Genomic DNA, 26,676 nt, shown 5'->3' with positions numbered 1-26,676 from the left:
GAAGTCAGCATAACTTAGTTGTTCAAATATAGAAACTGTAGTAGCACAGGTACTAATTTACTATTTTTACCTGCTGATTTTATTAATTACACTGAGCCGTGGCCTTAACTTTGCTTGTTAATTAAAGGCACCATTGGAGAAAAGAAAAAGCATGATGTAACTTAGTCCCCAGTTCTTCAAGCAGTAAAAAGGCCAGGGGTGACTTTTGGACATCTGGTGTCGGACAGATAATTAGGGAAGGACAGCAATCTTAAAACATACAAATGTCCAAATAAGTGGAACAACTGCATGTACATTCACTATTTGACTTCTGATTTCAAGGGAGAAGCACCCTGAAAGCAAGAGACTTCTTTGAACTCCCAGTTTTTTTGTGTTTGTGTGCCTCCCCATCACCCTATCACTTTTAATATAATTTTTAATTGAAGATTTAAAGTATTGTATTAAAAGCAAATACAAATGAAACTCAGAAAAAGAGATAGAAAGAATAAAAAGTATAAGGGAAAAAAAAGAAAAGATAAATAAAAAATATTGAAGAAAGTAACTTCCAATCTTCACACAATAAGTCCAGATGAATTTAGTAAAGCTTCATCCCTATAAGGTTACAAACAGATTATCTCTTCTTTCCATAACACAGTCCTTTTCTATATTCAAATCCATAAATCATCAACTTTTCAATTCTGATGTCAGCAAAAAGTTTGAAAAGGATTCCCACAGATTTATAAAAATGTGTTATTTCATCCTTGATCAAACAAACCATCTTTATATTCTCATCTTTTACTTCTAACAATCTAGGTGTTTAATTCATTCAGTTGTTGTTATAGGAATCTATCTTTCTTCAATCTTTCTTTTACCCATCCCAAATACTTCTTTATAGCTTTATCAAATCTCATTTGTAAATACCATAAGAAGTCATATTCATATCATTCTCTTAGTTTGTCATTTGTATTTCCACTTTAGTTTTCAAGGCCTTAACCTCCTTTCTTTTGCATATCTAGCAAAAAGTTATTCAAGTCATTATCTTGGCTTGTTATTTGTATTTCTAACTAAGCTAGCTTCTCTACTTTGCAATACATACTTCTTTTATTATCCAGTATTTCTGATTCTAATATTTCTACATCAAGAATAATTTGTTTTTCATTTATCATTCCTTTGTTAACATCTATCCACAGAAACAGGCATTAATGTTGATACTGTAGCTAGTAATTTCTGGCCCCATTCTTCAAAAATTTCCTGAAGTGTTTCAGATGTCAAAACATTTTGCATCATTTTGTAAATCCCAACACCAACTGAGAACAAATGGTAAATCTGCACTTTTCTTTTCTTTTCCTGGAACCTTTAGTCCCTTCTAGCATCCAGTTTCTGAAATCAATAAGATCTCATATCTTTCTTATGACTTAAGATACAGAAAAAAGTTTAGTTCACGTGAAAGGTTGTTTATTTATAATTAGTTCCAAAACCTTATAATAAAAATCTTAAAATGTCAAACTTATTTTGACCCTTAAATTTGTCTATAACTTGCTTGGATTAAAGTCTTATTTAACTTTTTGGCATTTATTTCCAATTCTTTAAATTGCTAAACTTAGCTTTTTTCTTCTTCTTTTGTTCAAGAATGAAGATAAAGTTACAGGGTGGCTGTTCAAACTTACAATTCTGAAGATCTGCCAGAGCCTTAAAATAGTTAAATAGGTAATTTATGAAAGTGATTAGAAAATGAGGCTATTGAACTCATATTCCTTTAAAAGGTTCTACCACAGTGTGGGAATGATGGCTCATTCTCTCAGCACTCAAACCCATGGAAGACCACTGTCTTGCACTCTTCTTGCAACAGTAGCTGCAAAAAGCACATATAGATGACCTCTTGTCTTCCCGAGGGGTTCCATAGAACCAGTCTGAAGCCGTGGTCGTTGTCTTTACTTTTTTAGAGACGTCTTAGTTCACCATGCCTCTCCCAGAATTTCTCATATGTGTGTCTCCCCATTTCAGGCTGCTTTTATAAATGTATGTACACTTTCTACAAACTCTGGCTTTCCATTGCAAATATTCCAAAGAAATTTTGGTGTTAAAAATGTGTTTTAACAACCTGTTCCAGTTGGTTTATTTCATCCCAGAGACTGTGATTGGGCTTTGCTTCTGTCACCTTGTTCAAAACATAATGACATTTGTTTGATTATTTATTTATTGGAATTGTATTCTATAAATACTTTTCTCCTTTGTTCCTGGGTTCTTGTTAATCAACAATAATGTCAATATTCAGATCTATGCCATCAGAACCCAGGCTGTTGAGTGAATAGTTGCTGAACTCTTGCTGAAGAACATAATTCCGCCAGTTATTTTGAATAACCTGGGCAGCCTTTTGATATTTCTTGAACTGAGTTTTTACAAGCCACATCCTTAACTTTGACTGCAAGAGGACGGTTGACTTCTCAGGCCAAACATACATCATCAAGGCCCTTACCCTCCTTTCCTCTTTGAGCTGAAAGACACGTTGGCGCCACCACCTCTGGATTGACCTGGCACACAGAGTGGCAAAGAAAAGAGAACGCCGGACCAGCGTACCCCTCCACCAACGTTGGAGGAAGAGAGCAGTCTGAGAAGAGGAAACAATTAACAGAGTGTCAGTAGAATGTAGCCAAAAGCAAAAGAAAAAATCCTGCCTACTAGAAAGAGAAAGTAGCACTAAATAATCAAGTGTTCCATTTTATTGTTTCCATCAGCTGCACAAGAGTAAAGAGACAAAAGTCTGAAACTACAAATTTAAAATGTAGTTGTTCTGGACTACAGGGGACAAACATCTCAAAAACATGAAATTGTTGATTTCATGGGATGTTGACCATTTTAACAATGTAATTGGGGATTTCACAGGGACTACCAATCCATGTTCTGGCCACTCTTTACCTAAGAGAGAAAAACAAGGCTTCTGATGGTTTGTTATTCTTCCTGGATTCAGTCTGGAACAAACAAAATACCCGAGCAAAGCTGAATACCATACATACGTACATACATACATACATACATACATACATACATACATATGGATCTTTGGTTATTCAGTTTTTCCCCCATAAAATTCAGGGCTTGGCTGTGTTCTGATTGGGTGTGGGGGTGTTCTCATTGGTTGGGGGGTTGGCTGTGTCCTGATTGGCTGGGTGTGTGTTCTGTTCAGGTGGGGGCTTGGTTGTGCTCAGATTAGTCTTAGTTGCTGGGGGATTTGAGCTGGTGAGCTGTGATCCTCCAGCTAACCCCCCAACCAATCAGAACACAGCCAAGCCCCCACCCAATCAAGTCACACACCCCTAGCAGTTAAAAGGACGAAGCAGCTGCAAGCTCACATTACTCCGAGAAGCACAAAGCCAAAGACACAAGCCTGAAGATGATGAATGAGACTTCATTGAAATGTCGCCTAGATACTTCCAATTTTATATGGGAGAAAACCCTGAATAAGCAAAGATCCACATACAAATACCCATGAAAACCTCAGAATATATATATATATCTTACGCGGAGAAAATCTGATATATATATATATATATATATCTTACGCGGAGAAAATCTTACACGGGAGAAAACCCGAATAACCAAAGATATATGTGTGTGTGTGTGTGTGTGTGTGTGTGTGTGTGTAGTATTCAGCTTTGTTCGGGTATTTTCCCACATCATTATAGTTGTACTTTTAAAGTTTAGCAACGTTTCAGCAGAATCTCATCAGCCATCATCAGGCTTCTTTATTCCAATACAGAAAGGAGAAAACCCGAATAACCAAAGATCCACATATAAATACCCGTGAAAACCTCAATAAACATACATACATACATACATACATACATACATACATATATTTGTTTTCTTAAGTTTTCGCGGGTACTTACATGTATAGTATTCGGCTTTATTCAGGTATTTTCCCACGTCATTATAGTTGTGCTTTTAAAGTTGTAGCAACGTTTCAGCAGAATCTCATCTGCCATCATAAGGCTTCTGTATTGTGTTCGTCTGTGTTTGTCGAGGGACGAACACAATACAGAAGCCTGTTGATGGCAGATGAGATTCTGCCGAAACGTTGCTTCAACTTTAAAAGCACAACTATAATGACGTGGGACCCAAACAAAGCTGAATACCATATATATATATATATATATGTATGTATGTATGTATGTATGTGTATGTGTATATGTATATGTATATGTATATATATATGTTTGACGAATGGCTACATCGGGAAAACTAATTGCAGATCTAGAAATTATACTTTATATTTGGAGAAGGTGCAAAAATAAAAAAATCAGTATGCATTTTTTTATTTTGGGACAGTCCTCCAAAAGAATGTTTGCTTTCAGGCTCCTATTATCACATCTCTGAAAAGGTAGGAATTTCAACAGATATTCTATTATTATGGTTGTTGATCCCACAGTCAGCCAGATGTTCAGAATAGATTTGGCATTTTTATCCACCTAACAAGTCCCTTCCAAGGATCTAACGTAGGCAGATATTGTTTGATGGTGTTCATTATTATTATAATGTGAAGTCCCAGCTCTGAGTTCTTTAGCTGCTATGGACGTTCATATGCATTTAATTCTCTCTAAGAACCTAGGTCCTAGGTTGTCATAATATATTAATGTAGATATATTATAGATTCAAGCAAATGTGGCCTTTTGCAACTGACAGATGGGAATTTTGTCAATATACAGATTTTCCAAATGCAGTACAAGATTTTTAGTATGGCACCTATTATGCTGATAATCTCTGAGACCTCCTGGGCTGGTTTATGCTATAATCTGTCGAATTCAATTTTCAGATCTTAATAATTTCTGGTGTTTTCCAATTCTTATTAATCTTGGTGTTCTACAGCTAATTAATATTATTATTTTATTATTATACAGAATATTAACATTACATATTTTGATATTATTATTATATGTTAGTATAATAACAAGTCTGGGAGACATCCTGGCTATCAGCAATATATGGTGATAACTAGCAACTTGAATTCAGTGAAAGCATATGACCTGCATATGAAGGACCATGCAGCTAACCATTGATTTAAATATATGCATAGAAGATAAAACTGCTAGGTAGTCTTCATTTAGCAACTACAAGTGAGACCAGCAGCTCTATCATTAAGTGAAGTATTGCTAAGTGGAAAATCAGATAACAATGACTGTTCTTTTCTTTCCTCAACTCCCCTATCCTTTGGAAAGCACACTACTGCATGGTATAATTGGAAGAACAGAACTAACCTTTGTATTTACATTTGTTTGAGAAGAAAGGGTTACAAGAAAGTAAGCAGGCAGACAATGGATGCCACCTTGAAAGGAATGCAACAGCACTAGCAGTCTTGTGCACATTATACAAATAGCTGGTGTACCTACTTAGTCTTTTGTATTCCCTTTCTCTTCAATTTCTCTGCTCTACAAAACTGGGGGCGTGAAGCTACAGGTCAGGCACAGGATAATGTATACTGACTGTAATGGTGATCATGTGACTGAGGAGTACTGCAAGGGTCATAAATGTGGGAATTGGTCGTAAAGTTATGTTTTTCAGTGCCATTGTTGTAACTTCAAAGAGTCACTGAATGAGTAAGTCAGTAAACAAGATCTACCTGTATAAAAAGCTTCTAGTCACAATGGCAAGACACTCCCTTGCTCTCACCCTTAAATCTTGTAGGCACACCTGCAGTAATTTGGTGTTGACAACAGAAAGAAGAGAATGCTGGCTTCCTTAGGCCTTTGGTGTAATGTGTCAGAGTGGTTAATTTTTTTTCCAGTGCTAGATCAATTCTGCCTTTCACTCTCTGCCAATATTAATGATACTTAAAATATGTCTCACCACTTTTCAGGCAGCGTCAGGAGCAGGCCTTCAGCAGTGTATCAAGGTTTGCTTCGGCTCTTTCTTTTCAGATGGTTCAAGTAAAATTGAGTCTAGATATTGCTCGCCTAAGATTACCCTCTATGGAGACATAACATTTGACATGAATAAACTGAAGGGCTCTTTGGGGTTCTTAGACCACAAGTTCCAAGATCTATTAAGATCATTTCTCCAGTGTGTAGGGCACAGATTCTCACATATAATTCAGAACCTAACTGGTGGGTTGAGATCAGATCTACTCTGGGTTAAATGTACCCTTTTATAAGACTGAAAAAAGATCCTTTAGCTTCCATATGAATATTTGTTTATGTACCTGACAATATAATACTCTGGTGTGACAAAGATGCTATAGGTTTTTTTTTCTTAACGAATAGTCAAATAGTTTATATTCTCAAAATCGGCAACATCCAACCCTTGAATGGTACCTCCAGTGTCTTTTGTGCAGAAACCTGTTTAGTCTGCACTGCCGCTGGTCGTGGTGGTGGTGGAGGAGGTTCCTCTTTTTTGGCCCAAGGGAATTTCTTCTGCAGAGAGAAGAGACAGTGAGATATCAATTAAATCTACAAAAAGTTTAGAGCTGTCAGAAGGAGAGCACTGAGAATCACAGCCCCATTCTACCAAAAAATGGCAAAAGACTTATCAGTTCATGTCATTGTGTATTTTATTTTATTTTTTTGATATTTTGAAAGGTTGATGAACAAAAGGGTGGTAATGAAGCAACTGGTGAATCCATCCTTTCCTAGCCCATGATTTTCATAATTTTGAATGCTGCCTGGAAATCTCAAGAATTGTGTATCAGCACATCTGGAGACACCTAGTTAAGAAGTGTTGGATGGGGATAGACAGGATCCCTTCTAGATTCAGGTGTGTCCATTTCGGATCTACGTGGCTGTGACTGCTAAACAGTGAGTGAAACATACATTTGCAACTGCTGACTACTGGCAATCAAAACTATGCCTAGACCCACTAATTCAAATTAAGTAGAAGATGTATCCAAATCTAGTCACAAAGATTCAACTCTATCTTCAGGGGGAAATGATTTTTAGCTTCCCACAGGGCTCACATACTGATTTAAGATAGAGGTTGGAATATCCTTCATTTGGGCAAATACAGGCTAACAACTAATTCTACTAGCAGGGGACAAAAGCTTTTCAAGGCTGTTTACATAAAGATGCCATACATCACATGAATACGCAACAAGTAGTGCTTAATGGTATGACATCTACTCTGAGGGAAGTAAGCAGTGGGGTATCACGAGGTTCCATCTTAGGGCAAGTACTTTTCAATATCTTCATAAATGACTTAGATGAGGGAAAAGAAGGGGAACTCATCAAATTTGCAGATGATACTAAGCTGGTATGAATAGCCAACACCCCAGAAGAGAAGCTCAGGATCCAAAAAGATCCTGATAGATTTGAATAATGGGCCCTATCCAAGCAACATGAAATTTAATGTGGAGAAAAGCAAGGTTTTACGTCTAGGAAAAACCAAAGGCACAAGTACAGAATAGGTGAAACCTGGCTCAAAAATAGTAAATGTGAGAGGGACCTTGGACTTCTAGTGGATGATCACTTAAACATGATCCAGAAGTTTGTGGCAGCAGGCAAAAAAGCTAACACAACCCTTGGTTGTATAAACAGAGGCATACAATCAAAATCATGTGAAGTATTAGTACCACTTTATAAAGCCTTATTAAAGCCACACCTGGAGTACTGTATCCAGTTTTGGTCACCACATTACAAAACAGATGTTGAGACTTTGGAAAAAGTATAAAAAAGAACAACTTAGATAATTAAAGTCATGGAGACAAAAACGTATGAAAAACAGTTGCAGGAATTGGGTATGGCCAGTCTAGAGAAAAGCAGGACTAGGGGTGACATGATAGCAATATATGAGAGGCTACCACAAAGAACAGGGGGGGTCAATTTATTTTCCAAAGTACCAGAAGACAAAACAAGAAACAATGAATGGAAAATAATCAAGGAGTGAAGCATCTTGGAATTAAGAAGAAACTTCCCAACAGTGAGGACAATTAACCAGTGGAACAGCTTCCCTTCAGAAGCTGTAGGGGCTTCATCATTGGAGTTTTTTAATGAAAAGATTGGACAGTCACCTATCTGAAATGGTATACGGTCTCCTGCTTGAGCAGGGGTTGGACTACAAGACCTCCAAAGTCCTTTCCACCTCTATTCTGATCAGTCAATTGATTATCTGCTGGTACCTTGGAGGACATCCACATTGGCTGGAGCTGAGCCAAAGGGGTGGCCTCCAGTAGCATACCAATACATCCTCTTGTTTCATTGCTATTCTTCCCCAAGAAGATGTTATTTAACCATCTATCAAAGGAGATGTCACTGCTCCTCCAAGCAGCCAAATAGGCCAGGATAGGATAGAAATTGTTTATGGTCCAGTCTTCCCACTGCTACTGACCACAAGATATCCCTTCTCAAAGCATCCCTCTACCTAAACCTTTGCCAGGGTTTTTGTCCTTGGTGCTCATCCTCCTCTGGAGCAAAGAAAATTCAGGCAGATGATAAAGAATCCAGCCCGAATGCTGGTCTGGACTGTGCCCAGAAACAGGGTAGGCAACGTGGTCATTGGGCGATAATTGGCATCAATAACTTTTTCAAGCAAATAGTCAAAACAAGAAGAGATATCCCCAGGCTCATATTCCAAATTGCCCATCATGACACATTATTAGGGTCCAGAAGTGTTGATTGTTCATGAGGGAGTCAGGGTGATTGATGAGTTAATGGGCAGGAGGGGGTTGGTTATGTTTGTTTTGTTGTGGAGTTCTGTAACCACCATGGCTATAATAGTTAGCCTGCTGCTGGGTTGGGTGGCTGTTCAGACACTCACCAGAACTATGGTCCACCACAAAAACCAGTGAGCATCTGAAGGGAAGACTTGGAGAAGATGAATGGGAAGCAGAGCCATCTCTGGTGCTGGGAACCACCTTGGAGTCCTGGGAATCTGCCAGAATTAATGGAGCCAGCAACACTTTTGAAACTGGCAGTGACAAGAAGATGCTGTGGACTGTTAGGTGTTTAGAGCTTGCTGTGGCAAGACTCTATGTCTTCCCTCGGATGTTTAATGTGATTGGCCTGACACCTGATGGGGCCCAGGTGGCTGATGGTTGTTGTACAGTGCCTGGCAACACTGGGGTGATGCTGTATTTTTTTCTAGGACCCCTTTTGCTAACTTGGAGGCCATTGGTGGTCCTGACTGCAGGACTACCAATGTTGCTGGAAGACACCCCTTTGGCTCCAGCCCTTCTTTTTGGGGCTCTAGAGTTTCTGGCTGGGACCCTGCTCTGAATTCTAGGGGATGGTGTCACCTCAGCCTTCCTAACCATTCAGAGTTCTGAAATTCCCTACTTATGGGTTGTTTAAGTGGCTAGTGGGACTTTGGGTACATTATTGTATCTACAGGGCTTGTCCCCCTTGAGGCCATCAAGTGCTTGTGCGATTGTAGCCTGGGGACACTCAGGTAGAGGTGGTATCAGCAGGTTCTTGTCAGTTCTGGAGAACCAGTAGTGGAAATTTTGAGTAGTTCAGAGAACCAGCAAATACTACCCCTGACTGGCCCTGCCCCATCTATTCTCTGCCTCCTGAGTCCCAGCTGATTGGCTAGGTCTTCTTTTGTTTCTCTGCATAGGAGAACAGAGCTGGAAATCAGGTTAGTGGGGTGGAGAGGGAATGGAGATTTTCCAGTATCCTTCCCCCGCCACACCCACCAAGCCACACTCACAGAACTGGTAGTAAAAACATTTGAACCCCACCACTGCACCCAGGGCATTGGTTTATGAATGTATAATATGGGTGGGAGAGATTGGTGAATGTGTCTTTGATCTAGGAGGAAGGAATGAGGAAGGAGTTGTTTGGGGAAGACAAGAAGACAAGAAGGAACATCAGGATGATGATGGACAGAGGTAAGTGTGATAAGAACCCAGGGTGCACCAGGTTAAATAATATTGGATCTAGTGCTTGAAAACTGTCCTACTGTTTGGCCCTAATTTTCCACTCTCAATGCATGGCTATCATATCCTCAGTGGCCCTGGGCTCCAGCTATACTTTTGAGGTTGGTTTGCCTGTCCTCATTCATGACCTTATCATAGATAAGGGCACCAACCCTACATGTGTGAGACCTGGCTGGGCCCAGAGATTTTCAGGTTTTATATCTGCTGAGACTAAGTGGGATAGGGTGACCATTGTCATCCATGAGTCTTTGAAGGCCCTTAAAGGCTTTGTTATTTCAATAATCCAGATAAATTGGATAATGAGGCACAGATAAAAACCGACTTCAAGGCAACAGTTGGGATTGCTGCAGGTGTATTGCCATCCCTGCGGCTGCTCATTATCATCCTTACCGGAACTCTGGATTTCATTGCTGGGCTGCCAAATTCAATTTGCTGCTTGATGGCTTTGAATCCTAAGCAGTTCGGGAATTTATGGCTTCCATGGTAACCTGTCCCAGGTAGATGATGGACTGATATATATTAGTGGCTGCACTTTAGATCTGCATAGATCACATTGTCTCAAGGCAGTGATATGTGGAAGTCATAACATCAGTTAATGCAGTTAATGTTAACTGACAAATAACACTCAATGTGTAGTTCTCAACAGAACAACAGCTACATGGAGGGAAGTAAGCAGTGGGGTACCCTAAGGTTCCATTTGAGGCCCATACTCTTCAATATCTTCATAAACAATCTAGACAAGGGAATAGAAGGGGAACTCATCAAATTTTCAGGTGACAATAAGCTGGCAGGAATAACAAACACTCCAGAAGACAAGCCCAAGTTTCAAAAAGATACCCTGGTTCCAATCTACCAAAATGAAATTCAGTGTAGACAAAAATAAGGTTTTAGATTTAGGCAAGAAAAAAACAACCATATAGGTACAAACCAAGTGAAACTTGGTTTAATGCCAGTAACTGTGAGAGGGATCTTGGAGTTGTAGTGGACAATCACTTTGAGATGAGCCAACAGTAATCCTAGGCTGCATTAATAGAAGGATAGAATCAAGATCACATGAAATTCTATTACCACTTTACAAAGCCTTAGTAAAGACCCCACTTGGAACATTGCTTCAAGTTCTGATTACCACAATATATAAAAGTTGTTTCAACTCTGGAAAGAATGCAGAAAAAAAGCAACAAGAATGATTAGAGGGCTGAAGGTTAAAACATATGAATGGTTACAGGAACTGGGTATGTTTGGCCTAATAAAAAGAAGACCTGAAGTTCCAATATCTGAGTGCTCCTATAAAGATGAAGGTGTCAAACTATTTTTCCAAAGCACCAAATAATATAAGATGAGAAACAATGGATGGAAATTAACCAAGCAGAGAAGCAAAGTAGAACTAAGGAGAAATTTCCTAATGGTGAGAGCAATCAACCAATGGAATAGTTTCAGGGATGGGTTGCTATGGCTTCACCCGGGTTTGGGTGGACCTGTTGCTAATGCTATGGCTGGTTCAGTGAACTGTCAAATCCCACCCCGGGCTGGCCCCCTGGCAAGGGGAAAGTGGTTGTTCCTTAGGCCCTTCCTTTATGGGTTTGATATTCTCACCTTCCTGTTTTAACATCTATAGGAGGCCATTAAGTCAGGTCATTTTGCTAGTTTGGAGTTAGCAGTATGTGAATGATCCAATTTCCTAACTCCAGGCTGGCCACATGAGTGTTTCAAGACCCAGTGCTTGGAGGCTATGTAGACCTGGCTGAGGAGAAACTAACTGCAACTCAATTCTACCAAGACCAAACTATTGTAATGGGCTATAGGGGTAATGTCAAGGAACAGGAGGAAGCAATGCAACCATGACATTGGTGGTGATATTAGGGTCACCTAGATCCAGGAGATTTCCATCTCTTAATTTGGATGAAATACTGCTTCCCTATTCAAAAGTGGTAGCCTGACTCTTCTCTTAGCCCACCTCAGATGCCAGGAAAAGCATATAAGCTCCCTTCTAGATGCCCTGCTGATCCAATCTGACCCACCATGCAGGGAGTGGACATTTAAACCATGATGTAGGCTTTCAAGGATCTGGGTTTTTTTTAATCAATAAAAGACCTTTCTTCAACCTCAGTGGTCTTCTCACTGGATGAAGTTCACCATAACTGCAACCTCAGCGAATGGAAGATGCATTGCCTAACACAAGTAGCCCAGGAAGCCTAGATGGGAGAAACCCAAACAAGCACAAACCTTTGGGATTATGTGCAGCCCAAGAAGCTTTGGTCAAGACCCAAAAATATCTGTACATCCTTCTTTTTACAGGCAATGTGATCATCAAAGCCTGCGTCGCGGAAAAAGGGAGGCAGCAGATCAAGGCAGCTAAGGAGGCAATAAAAATTCTGTTAGCTGGCCTGAGGAAAATGTGCCATCTCTCACAGGAAAACAGGAATCCACAAAGACCTGAATCCTAGTGAAGTTAAGTCTCAACCCCAGGTTGTTTAAGCAAGTTCAGGATGGCAATGATAGGTCACCAAACTCACAAACCAATTTGCCAATTCTTTTTTTTTTCTTTTAGTATCACCCAGCATGATTGATGGAAGAACGATAATGTGACTGACAAGACTCCCAGTGGGGTTAAAACTGTCCCACTTATGCATCAGTATTAATTAGTGTATTTGTGCACTAATTGCCCCCACTTTTGACCCAGTTAGGTATCTAGATGAATCTGGCCAAAGATTAGTTGCTTAGAAGGGACATATGGTATGATAAAAGTTGAGATGGATAAGGTGTTTTGGTCAACTCCAGAGGGATCTCTCATAGTAAAAATACAGATTCAAATAAAAATCTGCTAGCAAGCCATTTCATTATAGATAAGATTCCCACTGCATTGAAGAATAGCAGTAGCAATAGCGCTTAGACTTATATACTGCTTTATAGTGCTTTACAGCCCTCTCAAAGAGGTTTACAAAATCAGCATATTGCCTCCCAACAATCTGGGTCCTCATTTTACCCTCCTCAGAAGGATGGAAGGCTGAGCCAACCTCGAGCCTGGTGGGATCAATCTTCCAAATTGCAGTAGGAGTAGCTTGCAGTACTGCACCCTAACTACTCTAACCACTGCGCCACCGAGGCTCCCTTAGAATAGAATGTCGAATGCTATTTGGTTTTAACTTAGTGACTCATGGAAACTATTTTTACACACACATTAAACCAATACAATTTGTAAACCAGGTTTTGAATTAACATATTGCAAGTGTTCATCCAATTATAATCAGATCAACACTAAATCAAAAGATGGACAATGTTTGAAGTGTAAGGGGACACAACTAAACCTCCTATTCTTCATAGAGTTCAAAGAGATGGACATTGGTGATGTTTCAATGTTGTTAGAAGAAGCAGAGCTAATTTGGGAGCTCAGTGAGAACAATATTGGAGGGACTGTCACAGAGAAGTGGGAGGCAACCTTTTCTCCAAACTACCTGAGGATAGGACAAAAAAAAATGGATGGAAACTTATAAAGGAAAGATCTAGCATAAAATTAAGGAGAAATTTCCTGACAGTGAGAACAATTAATCAATGGAGCCGCTTGCCTCCAGAAGTGTGTGTCCATTACAAGGCTTTTAGGAGGGCCCTTTGTCCAATGATATTCTGTTATCTATGGGGGAGGGGGGGGGGTCTGTTATACTATTATTCTCTGTTAACCATATTTCACTTACTTTTATTTTTTCCCACAAACTCTCTTCCTCTGGTTTCTTTGCCATTTTTTCAGAAAAAGTCAGAGTTTGTTTAGAAAGAATTTAGTTCCCACTGTTGGAAGTTCCCTTGAAATAGCAGCACCAAGTTGTCTTGTAATCTATGATGTCATAATGCACACAATGAGCTCATCACTCCAAGTGCCACTAAGTTGGTTAAGAATGAATCTGGGCAAAGTAGAATTGTTTCTAGAGCTAGTTCTTTAATTCATGCACTAAAATGACGCTGGAGCACGCATGGGCCATGGAAATACACTTTTTTCTTGGAGCAGGGAAGATGATCCAGACTTAATTTCCTATCATTGTTTCCATAGGTCTTAGAAGGCTTAAGGAAACCAATGCTGAAATGAAGGAAAATTTCATATTGGTTTTTTGCAACATAGATAGTATAATGATTTTTTTTTTTAAATCAAAATCTGGATTATGGGAGGATAGAGAGACAAAAACTGCCTGGATTAAGGAGGTGAATCTTAGAATAATTTGGTGGGTTGAATGAAATAAATCCACTCTGAGCCTAGATATAACAATTGTTACATTAAAGAACATATGAGAACCAAAAGCATGTACGTGTGGCTCGATTAGGACTGGGGAAGCCCAGGTTTCAGTCCTTCCTTAGGCAAGGAGGGCAGCTGGATGCCCTTGGGCCAATCACTTCCTCTCAGCATCAGGCCAACTGAAAAAGAAAACATCATGCATTGATGTACTTTGCTGCAATACAAAAGAAATGGAGGAACAAGAAGAGAAAGACAAAGATGAGGAAGGAAACAGCAGTAAACACACCTGTAAAAATATATAGCAATTCAGTCTAAGGATTAAGGTGCTGGACTGGAAAACTTCAAGGTCAAATTTCCATTTGACCATGTTGTTCACTGTGCTGTCCAGACAGTTTAGAGTTAATGGGATTTGGGATAGTTAGTTAGGAATTGAGAGCTGTCCCCTTAAGGGAATGCATCATGGTAAATGTAGCTAAGGTATCCTGGGAAATGTAGTTCATGTCATGTGGCCACATCTGTAACCCTGATTGGTCACTGAATTGATCCTTGGAGGGTTGGGGGAGGTTTCTTCACTCTTGCCTGAACACAGCCTCATGGTAGCATCTCTACTCCCTGTTTCTACGATATGGGATGAAAGGGATAAGAGATGACCATCTTTTTACCTATTCTGTCCTGTAAAAAATGTCCTCTGTAATGTACAAAGGCAGATAGATAACTCCACAAAGCATCCATACAAAGTCTTTTTATTGGTTCATCAGGCATTCTCAAGATAACTCACAGTTATGATGAGATTCTTCTTAATGTCCAATTCTTTGCATATCTGTCTTTCTGGGTAAAAAGATGGTTATCTCTTATCCCTTACATCCCATATCGTAGAAACAGGGGGTAGAGATGCTACCATGAGGCTGTGTTCAGGCAAGAGCGAAGAAACCTCCCCCAACCCACCAAGGGTCAATTCAGTGACCAATCAGGGTTACAGATGTGGCCACATGACATGAACTACATTTCCCAGGATACCTTAACTACATTTACCATGATGCATTCCCTTAAGGGGGCAGCTCTCAATTCCTAACTAACTATCCCAAATCCCATTAGCTCTAAACCAGTAGTTCCCAAACTTTTTAAGTCCACTACCCCCTTGGTGCTACAAACTCATCCTCGGTGCCCCCACCCAGGGGTTGGATTCAAATTTCTGGGGCATGGCCTAATTTGAGAGTGTGGCTTGCTAGTCATGTGACTGGGTGGGCGTGGTTTGCAAACCAAATACAAGTGATGCTCACTTAATGGCCAGTTGTTTAGCAAGTGTTCTACTTTATGACTGGCCTCCCCAGAGATACTTGACCTGGTTCTGGAGTTTTGACAGCTTTAGATCAGGGGTCTAAATCCCCCCCCCCCCGCCTGTGTATGTGTGAGAGAGGGAGAGAGAGAGGTTGGATCAGATCTCTCTCTCTCTCTCTCTCTCTCTCTCTCTCTCTCCCACCAACACCAGAAAGCCACCATCAGTCAAAATTCATATTAGTGGTCTCCGGGATTTAAAATTATGAGTTTGGTGGTCCCTGAGGTCCAAACGTTTGGCGATCCCTGATCTAAAGGGGTGAGCCTGAGAGAGGGACAAAGAGAGAGAAAAGAAAGAGAGAGAGAGAGAGAGAGAAGAAAGAGAAAAGAGAAAGAAAGAAAAAGGGACAGACAAAGAAGGGGGGATGGAAGGGACAGAAAGAAAAAGAAATAAAGAAGGAAGGAGGGAGGGAGGGAGGAGAAAGATAATGAGATATCTATTCTAGTCCAATCACCTGTTCCAGCAGGGTTAGAAGGGAGTGTGTGTGTGTGTTCTCCTTGTAATTTACCATTTTGGTTTTGCCTTCTTCAGAATTGGCACTGTAATACATTGGGGAAAAGTAATTTTTAGGGTGGAGATCTGATCCAATGGATCCTGTCTAAAGCCTCAACAAAATATGAGAGCTTCCTGATAGTCTTGACCATGTTTCATCCACAAAACCTTTAATAGAAGCCAAAGAGGTTTCAATGTGCTGGCAAAGATGTTTCAATGTGGAAAAGGGCCTCAGTCTAAAGTAGGCCTCATTCAATCTGATGCATCAGGTCTCTGTCTCTTTCTCTCTCTCCCTCCTTCCCTCCCTCCCTCCCAGACTGGCTCTGCTTTGCTTTCCTGATGTGCCTGCAGGGCCAGCGCCTCGAACACCCCCCTGCCGCCTCTTAGCATCCCGAAGGGGGCTGGCAGAGGGATGCTAAGAGGCAGCAGGGGGGTGTTCAAGGCGCTGGCCCTGCAGGTTCGCTCATTGACCGTGGCACTGCTTCAGAGCCGGCGCCTCAATGGGTGAACCTGCAGGGCCGGCCGGTGCTTCGAACGCCCCCCCTGCCGCCTCTTAGCACCCCTCTGGCAGCCCCCTTGGGGACGCCAAGAGGTGGTGGGACTAGCGTGTCGAATGCGGCCACAGCGGCACATAACGTGCCACTGCTTCCGCATTGGAGGCGCCGGCTCTGGAGCAGTGCTAGTCAAAGGGTGAACCTGCAGGGCCGTCTGGCACCTCAAACGCCCCTCTACCACCTCTTAGCGCCCCCCTGCCTGCCCCCTTGCCTCTTAGTGCCCCACTAAGGCATCCCACCGCCCCCCAGGGGGTGGTACGGCCCATTTTGAGAACCACTACTCTAAACTGTCTGGACAGCACATTCACTGCATTATAGCTCTTAGCCTAGCCCAAGAGTCTTCAAAGTTGGCAAGTTTGACTTGTGGACTTCAACTCTCAGAATTCCTGAGCTAACATGACTGGAGGAGGAATTCTGAGAGTTGAAGTCCACAAGTCTTAAAACTGTCCAGTTTGAAAACCCCTGGCCTAGCCCAATGCATGATTTGTTATTTGGGAGATAAAACGAGAGGAGATTCTTAGATGCTTGATAGCAATTAAAAAAAATTCTATTGAGCATCTGGGAAGCAATCTTCCTGGCATTCATCAATAAAGTAACCAGTATACTAAAATAAACCTCATCATTTTGGTTCTGGCTACGGAGATAAAACTGGATTTTTTTGGTAACCTGAAATCGAGCAATTTGAAGTTTCTTTACTGTAGAACAATCAAATTGATCAATCAATCAATTTTTCCAGTTTCTGTTCACTATTTTTCCATTAAACCTTGTATCCACAGACTTCTAATTTAAGATAATATTCTTTGTACTTGATAGGCTTCAGAAAAGCTATATTAGTGCTAAAAAAACTAAAATCCCTTTGCTTCATTTGAAATGAATCACTACAATTCTCTTGTCTGTTAGCCAGAAGAATTATTACAATAGAGCAAGTAAGGCAATCAACTATCTCCCCAGGTATTTACCCGATCTGTGTTTTCTAGGACTAGAAGCTACAAATGTCTAGCAAATAAAATAGGATTATTACACGCAACTCACTGGAGCTAGTACAGTATTCAGTTTAGAATTTCATTTCTACTTCAATGAAACTGTCCATTTACTTTCCCCCAAATGTTAACGATACAATTTTGACCTCCAAATTTTTGCCTTAACAAAAGCAAAAAGCTGTATTTTTTTTTTCAGAAGCATTGAGTTAATTGCACATGGAGACTGAACAATTTTTTCATTTTTCAGGCTTCACCAAGGACACAGTAATTCAAAATTATGGTAAAAATCAAATATTGTAAAAATCAAGGATGAAGGAATTACAGCAGCTAGTTTCTACATCTTTAGTTAAACCTGGCATTAGCCAGATCTGATCTTCCAAGATCTAAATGGCCACCAAAGGTCAACATTTCTTGGCTGATATTCTAGGGTCAACCAGGTTCTTGCAGGCTAGATCTGGCAATCCCTAGTTTTGGGTGAAATTCCGTAATGTCAGGTGTGCAATGTCATTGAAAGACTGTTTGTAGCCGTGGGTCTTTACTTGCAGTTAGAGAATGTAGTTTTCTGCTTCAAATTAATTGTTACGTTAATTATGCAGTAAGGTTTTGTTGACACCTCCCAAACTGTGAAGCCTGTGCTGGCTCTCCTCTCCGCAGAAATGAAGATTTTTCTCTAGCCCGCCTCTTTTGTAGTCAGTATTTTTAACAACCTCATTAGTGAGGATTTCTCCTCTTTAAAGAAAGCAAGCCTTACTGCAGAGCATCTGGAGCAAGTGGAGAGTTAGAACTGCAGATCACAGGGATGCCATCTGCAACAGCTCTGGAGCACATTGCAACTGCTACTAGCAAATATTTTACTGCTCTTGGTTTTCTCCGCTTCTAGGGAGGTCCTAAATTAAGTGGAATGTCAACAGATTAAGCTTCCTTCAATACTGCATAATGGGTTGGAACCAAGTGTAGTTGTACAGTGAGTAAATCTGTTGCAATCAACAGGGATAATTTTAGTTACATCAATTCCAGTTAAATTACTTCAAGTACAATCAATTCCATAGTTCTACACCCACTTTCAGTGAGTGATTCAACGGGACTTATGAATAGACGTTTAAAATTGTTCCTCAGTTTGATGGAACTGCCCGAGCATTTGAAAGGCCTGGCAGAAAATTGCTGAAAAATACGGAAGTTCTTTGATAGAAGGAAATTGTCAGTTTTGGAAGTAGAATTTGACTCAACCCATGTGTCATGCCAAACAGTGATTTGTTTAACTACTATTACAGAATACAGCAGCTTGCTGGGACTCATAACCAGGTGCCAAAGCACATGGCATAGCAGAAAAGCCTTTTTGGTCAATTCTCTATTGAAACAAACAATATTATGCAGAAGTGAATGCAGGAATATTTCTTTTACATAAGCAGTTATACAGCACAGCATGCTAAATATTTAAAAAAATGTTATAATCCAAAGGGCCCAGAATTTTGGACTCTATACACACACACACACACAAACACACACACACACACACACACACACACACACACTTAAATTTATATCCCACCTTTTGTACAGGACCTCATCTGCTCCTTCTCCAAGTCTTTCCCACAACTATCACCTTGTGAAAAAGGTTGGGCTAGGTGAGAATGGCTGAAGGTGGATTAGATTCTGTGTGTCCCTGAAGCCAGTCCAACACCTCCACCACTATGCCGCAGTGGCTGCCTTATAGCAATAGCACTTACTTATATATCACTTCCTAGTGCTTTATAGCCCTCTTTAAGTAGTTTTACAGAGCCAGCATATTGCTCCCAACAATCTGGGTCCTCATTTTACCAACCTTGGAAGTATGGAAGGCTGAGCCAGTAAGAATTGAACTGCCAAACTCCTGGCAGAAGTAGCCTGCAATACTTCATTCTAACCACTGGGCCACTACAGCTCGGGAGTTATATCGATGGAAACCCACTCAAAATCCCTAGAATTTATTTCTGAATGATTATGCATACCATTAACGAATCAGCTGTCCTAAATATAGCCAGTAATAGATGTACATTGACTTCAGATCTTACAATGACTTGCAATGCTTAGCCACTATCTTAGATACAGTAGGAGTCTTTCCTAACAATGCTTGAAGAAGCCAATTTCTGGTTGCAATCAAGTCCTCTTACTTTTCCAAAATGCTACTATTTTAGCCACGGTATCATTTCTGTTCCCAGCTCTATTTATACTCTGCTTCTACTGGAATGAAAAAGGGACATCAAAGCAGTAAGGGGGCAACCACAGCTGATATGAGAGGCAAATTTGTTTCCATAGATCAATATTTGCCATTTACATGTTCTATGAAAACACCAATTACCTTCTTAGTTGCACTTATGCCTATTGCCTTCTGCAGTTAAGTTTAGTAAGCTTTCAGCTAAGGTCACCAAAAGGCTCTCCAACAGTAAAGCAATAGCAGTGGTTTGATTTAGCAAGACCATTCAACTCTAGTTTTAACGCTTCTTCTGGAGCTAGATATATTGTGGGATCTGGGCCTCTGCTAACAAGACTTTATGGCTGTTTTTCACCATTCTATAGAGTGGTGTTTTTTCTGAGACAGGTCTGCTTCTTCCCACATCATCTGAGGCAACAGAAGGATAAGAGACTTTGTACTGTATTCCCCTGAATTCGAGCAGGGCTCTCTAACCTTGGCAACTTTAAGCCTGGAGGACTTCAATTCCCAGAATTCAATTTTGTTTTACCAATTCTGTGGGCGTGGCTTGGTGGGCATGGCATGGAAGGATACTGTAAAATCTCCAGTCAGAAGTGGTTTTGCCGCTTCTCCAAACTACTCAAAATTTCCGCTACTGGTTCTCCAGAACCGGTCAGAACCTGCTGAATACCACCTCTGATTCTGACTGACCATAATAAAAACCATAATAAAAATAAAATAACTTTTTTTGAGAATAGCATGATCCCGGGTTATCACTTCTTCATATAGACACAAACTCGATTTCATGTTCATCTTTGTTTTCTATTCCATGTCTTATTACTGTTTAACATTTTCTGCATAGTTTTTCCCCTCCTTTGATTTTCTCAACTTTTTAATTATCTCATATCTCAGTTCAAGTCATTATATTTGTACTTTTGTCTGTCCTGTTTCAATTTCATATTATCTTTTCCCATTAAACAAATTTTCCCCTGTAGTTACTAATTGGAGTATGACACCTTTATATCTTTTGATTTTGTCCACTCAACTCTTATTTAAACCAATTTAAATCTTTAAGATTATAACATTCAATATAATACATAACTTCCAATCGAATTCTGCTTGGTACATTCTTAAAATACACACTATATCCTTAAAAAATTATATATATATGTGTGTGTGTGTGTGTGTGTAAATAAAACATACATTCCATTCCAATTCAATTCTATCATTAAAATCTTAACACCTTTTTCTTTTCAATTGAATATCATACTTCCTTGTGAACACTTATAAACTTTACATAATTAATTCTTTTCCCCCCATATTTCTCTTCACTTATATTTTTATAAATCATTAATAATAATTAAAATGTTCCCATCCTTTCCTAATTTCATTCTCTCGTTCACTTTCTTTCATTTATTTATTAACAAACATTCCACTATATTACAATAAATATTTTATCCATCATTTTAGTCATCATATTTTCTAAAATTATTTCTATTTCTAATATAACAATACTATCTTATGCACCTTTGCAGAATCCCTTTTTCGATTAAATTTTCACCCATTATCTCTAAACAGGCTTACACTTTCAATCCTTATACCTTTTCTCTGTTTCTCTATATCTTGTTTCTGTCTTTTATAACTTCTTTTCCTTTTCTTCTTCCCTCTCTTCTTCTCCCTCCTCTTTTTACCCCCTTGTCTCTCTACTTCTAATTCTCTCTTCTGTCATCATCTCTTCTGTTGCTTCCTAATATTGTAATTATTTTTCAAACTATTCTTTTTTTTCAAATCTTAAACTTTTCACTCTCTTCCCCCCCTTTCCTTTTTATCCCCACATAAAATTACTTGATCATTAAAGATGGCTTCTTTTTGTCCAGATCTTCTTGTTCCACAAGTGTTTCTTGTTGTTTCTCATAGTTCCAGATCTCCATTTCTAGGAATGGAAATACGAAGCCAAAAGAATCCCTCCCTTCTTGTGCATCTTCTTTCTGTTTTTTAAGTTCCATTTTCAGTTCTTCTAAAAGTGATGCCATTTTAAGCACTTTTAAACAACCACCCAATTGATTTTAGTCATTTAAATGCAATAGCCAAAAATCCAAAAACCACCAAGTAATCCAAATAATCCAAAGCTGTTTCTTCTTGCTTCTTTTTTCACTTTCTCTTCCTGGGGTTCTATTATTTTGTTACAAAGTTTCAGTTGGAATGTATCTTTTAGGAATCTTGTTAAATTTTCACTGTAAATTCCTTTTAGTTCCAGGCAGTCTCCTCCATTTTTCCAGTTCCTGCCTTTTATTCTTTTTCTCTCCTTTCCTGCTTTTAAAAGTTTTTAAATATCCAAAAATCTTTATTATCCTTTTGACATTTTATTTTCAGCTGAAATGCCTATTAATGTCAAAGTGGATTTTTGTCAGTTTCTTACTTAAGTTTCTTAGCTATTAGTATAAGGAAGGGAGGGGGAAAAAACCAAGTCCTTTCCCTTTTCACTTTCCTTCGCCACTTCAAAGTCTTCTTTGGGAACAATGTAATTTTTATAGTTTAGATTCCAGGGTACTTTACATTGTTGCTTTCTCGGTTTAACCCAGTCAACCAAAACTTTCTCTTCTTATCTTCCTCCTGCACTTTCTTTTCCCGTCAAGTTCTTCTGTGAGTTGGCCATTTCTGACCACTGCTGCAACTGCCTTCGGGAAAGGGAGTAATGGCCAGCTGGGGAGGAGAGATGCAGCTCTCCTGAACCCTGCTGGTGGTCTCCCTCCTCTTCACCACCTCTACTGGGTGGCTTAGCTCTGAAACCAGCTGGCATGGGGTGCTCCGGCAGTTAACACGGATCGAAACCGCGCACGATCGTGGGTTTTGGTCCGTCGCCGAAGGAGCTCAAACCGGAAGTCCTCCCAAGGATTTGAACGTTGATGTACTATTCTATATTGGCCATGGGTGACCTTGCTTCCCTTAAATTTCATCTGTACCCCTAGTTACAATTGGCATTCTAGGAAGATTGTCCTTGAGTAGTTTTAAGAAAAAAATATTTATTTTTATTGTAAACACCTATTTTGTTGCAAAGTGCTATCTTCAGGCAATTTCTTGCAAAAGTGAAGGATGTTCATATCAGTCATAGGTGCAAAGAGATAGGACGACAACCCACTGAATGATGTATATCTACATGCAAGTGCACATACAGTTTTGGTAAGAAATATGCCCGGTTTGGTGGTGGGATTCAAAAATTTTACTACCGGTTCTGTGGGTGTGGCTTAGTGGGTGTGGCATGGCTTGGTGGGCATGGCAGGAGAAGGATATTGTAGAATCTCCATCACCCCACTTCAGGGAGAAGGTTACTGCAAGTCCCATTCCCTCCCCACCCCACTAACCTGCTTTCCAGTGCAGGGCAACAAAAAAAGACCCAGCCAATCAGCTGGTACTCAGGAGACAGAGAATAGATGGGGGCAGGGTCAGTCACAGGTGGTATTTGCTGGTTCACCGAACTACTCAAAATTTTCACTACTGGTTCTCCAGAACTGGTCAGAACCTGCTGAATACCACCTCTGGCCCAGTTGTTTGAAAATCAATGCTAAAGAAAAAGCATATCACAATGCAAAGCACCAAAATAAGATAGACTTGCTATTTTGCCAACCCAGTTATAAAGAGTTTGTAACATGCACCTAACAAATAATTTGTGGGTGATTCGTTGAATATAACAGGTCCTAGTTTGTTTTTCTATTAATATAACTTTAATGAGATAGGTAGACATTGATGTGCAATTAATTTAGCCTAATTGCATATAAATGTCTACCTATGCCATTAAAGAATCAGAACAGCCGATGGAAATCTGTATCAGAAATATATGCAGCTGCTACTTAATGCAACATTTCATTTCATTTTTAAATATAATGTGTAAAAAGTCCACTCCATGTCTTGTTGAGGTCAGCAGCAAAATGCTTACTTCCATTGATCTGGTCAAAATTAAAATCCAGATGGTCCATCATTATGGGACCAGAGTGGGGGTAGAAATCTAAATTTAATCAAATTATCTACAATTTCATTTAATTGTATAAAGTGATGGAGACTCGTATTAATTAAATCATCCCACAAAGTGCTTTCATTTTGTTGGACAAGGTCATTTAGGTCTACCTTCCTCAAGTTGTCATTCTTTCTATGGGCTGCCAAGTGCAATTTTCAGACAATCTCTACACATCTAGGTGGCACCAGGTTGGACGGTTGATTTAAGGCATTATTTTTTCAGCACCCGTTGCTATACTTTGCATGAATCTGAATTAAAAAGTGCATATGGAATACGTTTTAATGTCATCTAATAGTATATAATTCTATTACTGTAATTGTGTTTGTGTGTGTGTATGTACACACACATACACAAGCATGCACACACATGCAAACACACACACACACACACACACACACACACAGAGGCAGCTGAATAAGGTAATTGCTAGAGCATCACCATTCAATGTGGAAGACCAGGATTCAAATCTTGTCTGATACCTACCTTACCTGTAGAAGACAGTGGTGGTGATAGATGTAGCAGTGCCCTGGGACAGCAACCTCAGGAAGAAAGAGTACTAGAAGTTGGAGAAGTGTCAGGGCCTGAAGGAAGAACTAGAGAGGATGTGGAAAGCAAAGGACAAAGTGACCCCCAGTGATGGTAGGAACAACCAGGGCTGTGACTCCTAAGTTGGGAGAAAGGATCCCAGGAGACACCGGAGCCCTCTGTCCAGAACAATGCAGTGCTAGGAAAAGCTAAGATATTGTGCAGAACCCTCAAACTCCCAGCCCTCTGGTAGAGGACACAAGATTGAAGAGGACACGTCATCATATATAAAAATATGACACACTCATACATCATATGTTTACATCCTACATCCTACATCTGTATATCATACACACATATATAAGATATAGAATGCACACAGGCACACACATATGAAATATGTTGCATTAAAGTAGATAGTATACTATGTTAGCTCCCTGTCAACAAAATCTCTGAATGAAGTATTTGGCGTAGCACTCAGTTGCGTCTGAGACTAATCTTTATGACCATGAGTCAAATTTTGAAACTGTGATCACTTCCAGCTTGGATGTTTGGGGAAAAAAAATCAAATGCAACTCCAGAACAGCTTTCAAAACCAATAAATCTATTCCTGGTTTCTCTGCAGGATGTACAACATTGGAGCTAAACTGATTGTCTTGAAGTGCTATGCTTTTTGGGAGAGCTTCTGGGAACACATTCACCGCTGGTGGTTACTCACAGCTTACTCTACTCCTGGCTCCTTTCCCTTGCCATAATTTTCTTTTCAACATTTCAAGGCCAGCAGAAAAATAAACTGTAGAATAACCAAACAATACTTGAATGGAAGATTAGGTAGGGGAAATGAGAGGATCTGTTGTGGTGTTAAAATCCCCTATAAACACCATGTCTCCTGGAAGTCAGATACTGACCAAAACATTGCTTTAAATGCTCTTTTGACTGGAGAACTTTCCTCCGTCTCTTTAAATATATTGGATAATAAAAAGTCAACTGAATGTTAATTCACTTGTTATTCAGAGAAAGTGTAGACATTAAGACTATGTGTGTATGCTAAAGTAAACCATGCTGTACTGGTGCCATGTTTGTTTTTATTTCCCATTGTGTAAGCATAAAACTCCAGTCAAGAAGGTATAGCTTCTGAAGGCAGAACGATGATCAGAACTATGACATGAAATTCTGATATTTACCAAACTGCTTATGATGTTTATCTATGTTTAGGGCACATATACGATCTGTAAAACAATTATAAGAAACCTTATATAATAAATTCAGAGTATGCCATTCCTAAGCAATTTTAGCATATTTAGTTGCAATGTCAGAATGGAACCTTACAGTATGTAGCAGTTATTCAAACTAGACTAGAGTCTACAGAAGGTCTGTATGATCCCCAAACAGGACAGGGGAAAATGTTAATTCTTCCTCTACCACCTTTAAAAAATAACAGAAAATTATTCTACTGGGTTACACTTAAATAGTAATGTTTTCCACGCTAGTGGGCAGAATAGTCCTGTTCCTTTTTGCGCATTCCTATTTCTCCCCAATTACTCACTAAGAATCTTCCCTCTCTTCCTTGATCTCTTTCTCCTCAGGTGGCTAATCTCCTACGGCTGTTCCAGATCCCTCAGATCAGTTATGCTTCCACCAGTGCCAAACTGAGTGACAAGTCTCGCTATGACTACTTTGCTCGCACTGTCCCGCCGGACTTCTACCAGGCCAAAGCTATGTCTGAGATCCTGCGGTACTTCAACTGGACCTACGTCTCCACTGTGGCCTCTGAGGGAGACTATGGAGAAACAGGCATTGAAGCTTTTGAACAACAAGCTCGGGCCCGCAACATCTGCATTGCCACTTCTGAGAAAGTGGGACGCTCTATGAACAAGAAGACTTTTGATGGAGTGATTAAAGCACTGATGCAAAAACCCAGTGCAAGAGTGGTAGTGCTATTCACCCGAAGTGAAGATGCTCGGGAGCTGCTAGCAGCTGCTCAAAGGATTAATGTGTCCTTCACTTGGGTGGCCAGTGATGGTTGGGGGGCTCTAGAGAGTGTGGTGGCCGGCAGTGAGCCAATTGCTGATGGTGCTATCACTATTGAACTGGCATCCTACCCAGTACAGGAATTTGCAGTGTACTTCCAAAATCTCAACCTCCACAACAACAGCCGAAATCCATGGTTCCAGGAGTTCTGGGAACACAAGTTCCAGTGTAGTTTCCACAGCCAGAACTGCAGTCATTTCTCCTTGAAGTCAGGGCAGTTTGAGCAGGAATCCAAGATCATGTTTGTGGTCAATGCAGTCTATGCAATGGCCCATGCCCTTCATAATATGCATCAAGCGCTCTGCCCCAATGCCACCAAGCTCTGTGATTCCATGAAGCCAGTGAATGGTAAGCGGTTCTACAAGGATTTCATGCTCAACGTAACTTTTGATGGTAAGCCAAAGTAAAGGTTTGATATAGAGAGTTGTGGGGACGAATAAAGAACATGAAGATCAGGGCATGGAGAACTGGAGCCTCAGATTAAATTTAACGATACAGTCTCAGGGCAGATCATGGCAG

At 40.0% G+C, this 26,676-nt stretch overlaps 1 protein-coding gene across 1 annotated transcript in view; it reads left to right on the top strand.

Annotated features, from left to right (window-relative positions):
- Positions 1-26,676, top strand: part of GRM2 (glutamate metabotropic receptor 2) — a 102,391-nt gene that overhangs the window by 60,460 nt on the left and 15,255 nt on the right. Inside the window, exon 3 of the mRNA XM_026721471.2 lies at positions 25,713-26,550. Within this exon, the coding sequence (XP_026577256.1) occupies positions 25,713-26,550 (838 nt within the window). The remainder of the gene's footprint in view (positions 1-25,712; positions 26,551-26,676) is intronic.

This window comes from Pseudonaja textilis, chromosome 2 (assembly GCF_049901715.1).
Source record: "Pseudonaja textilis isolate UNSWEBS1 chromosome 2, rPseTex1.2, whole genome shotgun sequence".
NCBI classification, from domain to species: Eukaryota; Metazoa; Chordata; class Lepidosauria; order Squamata; family Elapidae; genus Pseudonaja; species Pseudonaja textilis.
The sequence above is the reverse complement of the archived record's forward strand: the minus strand, read 5'-3'. Positions and strand labels throughout refer to the sequence as shown.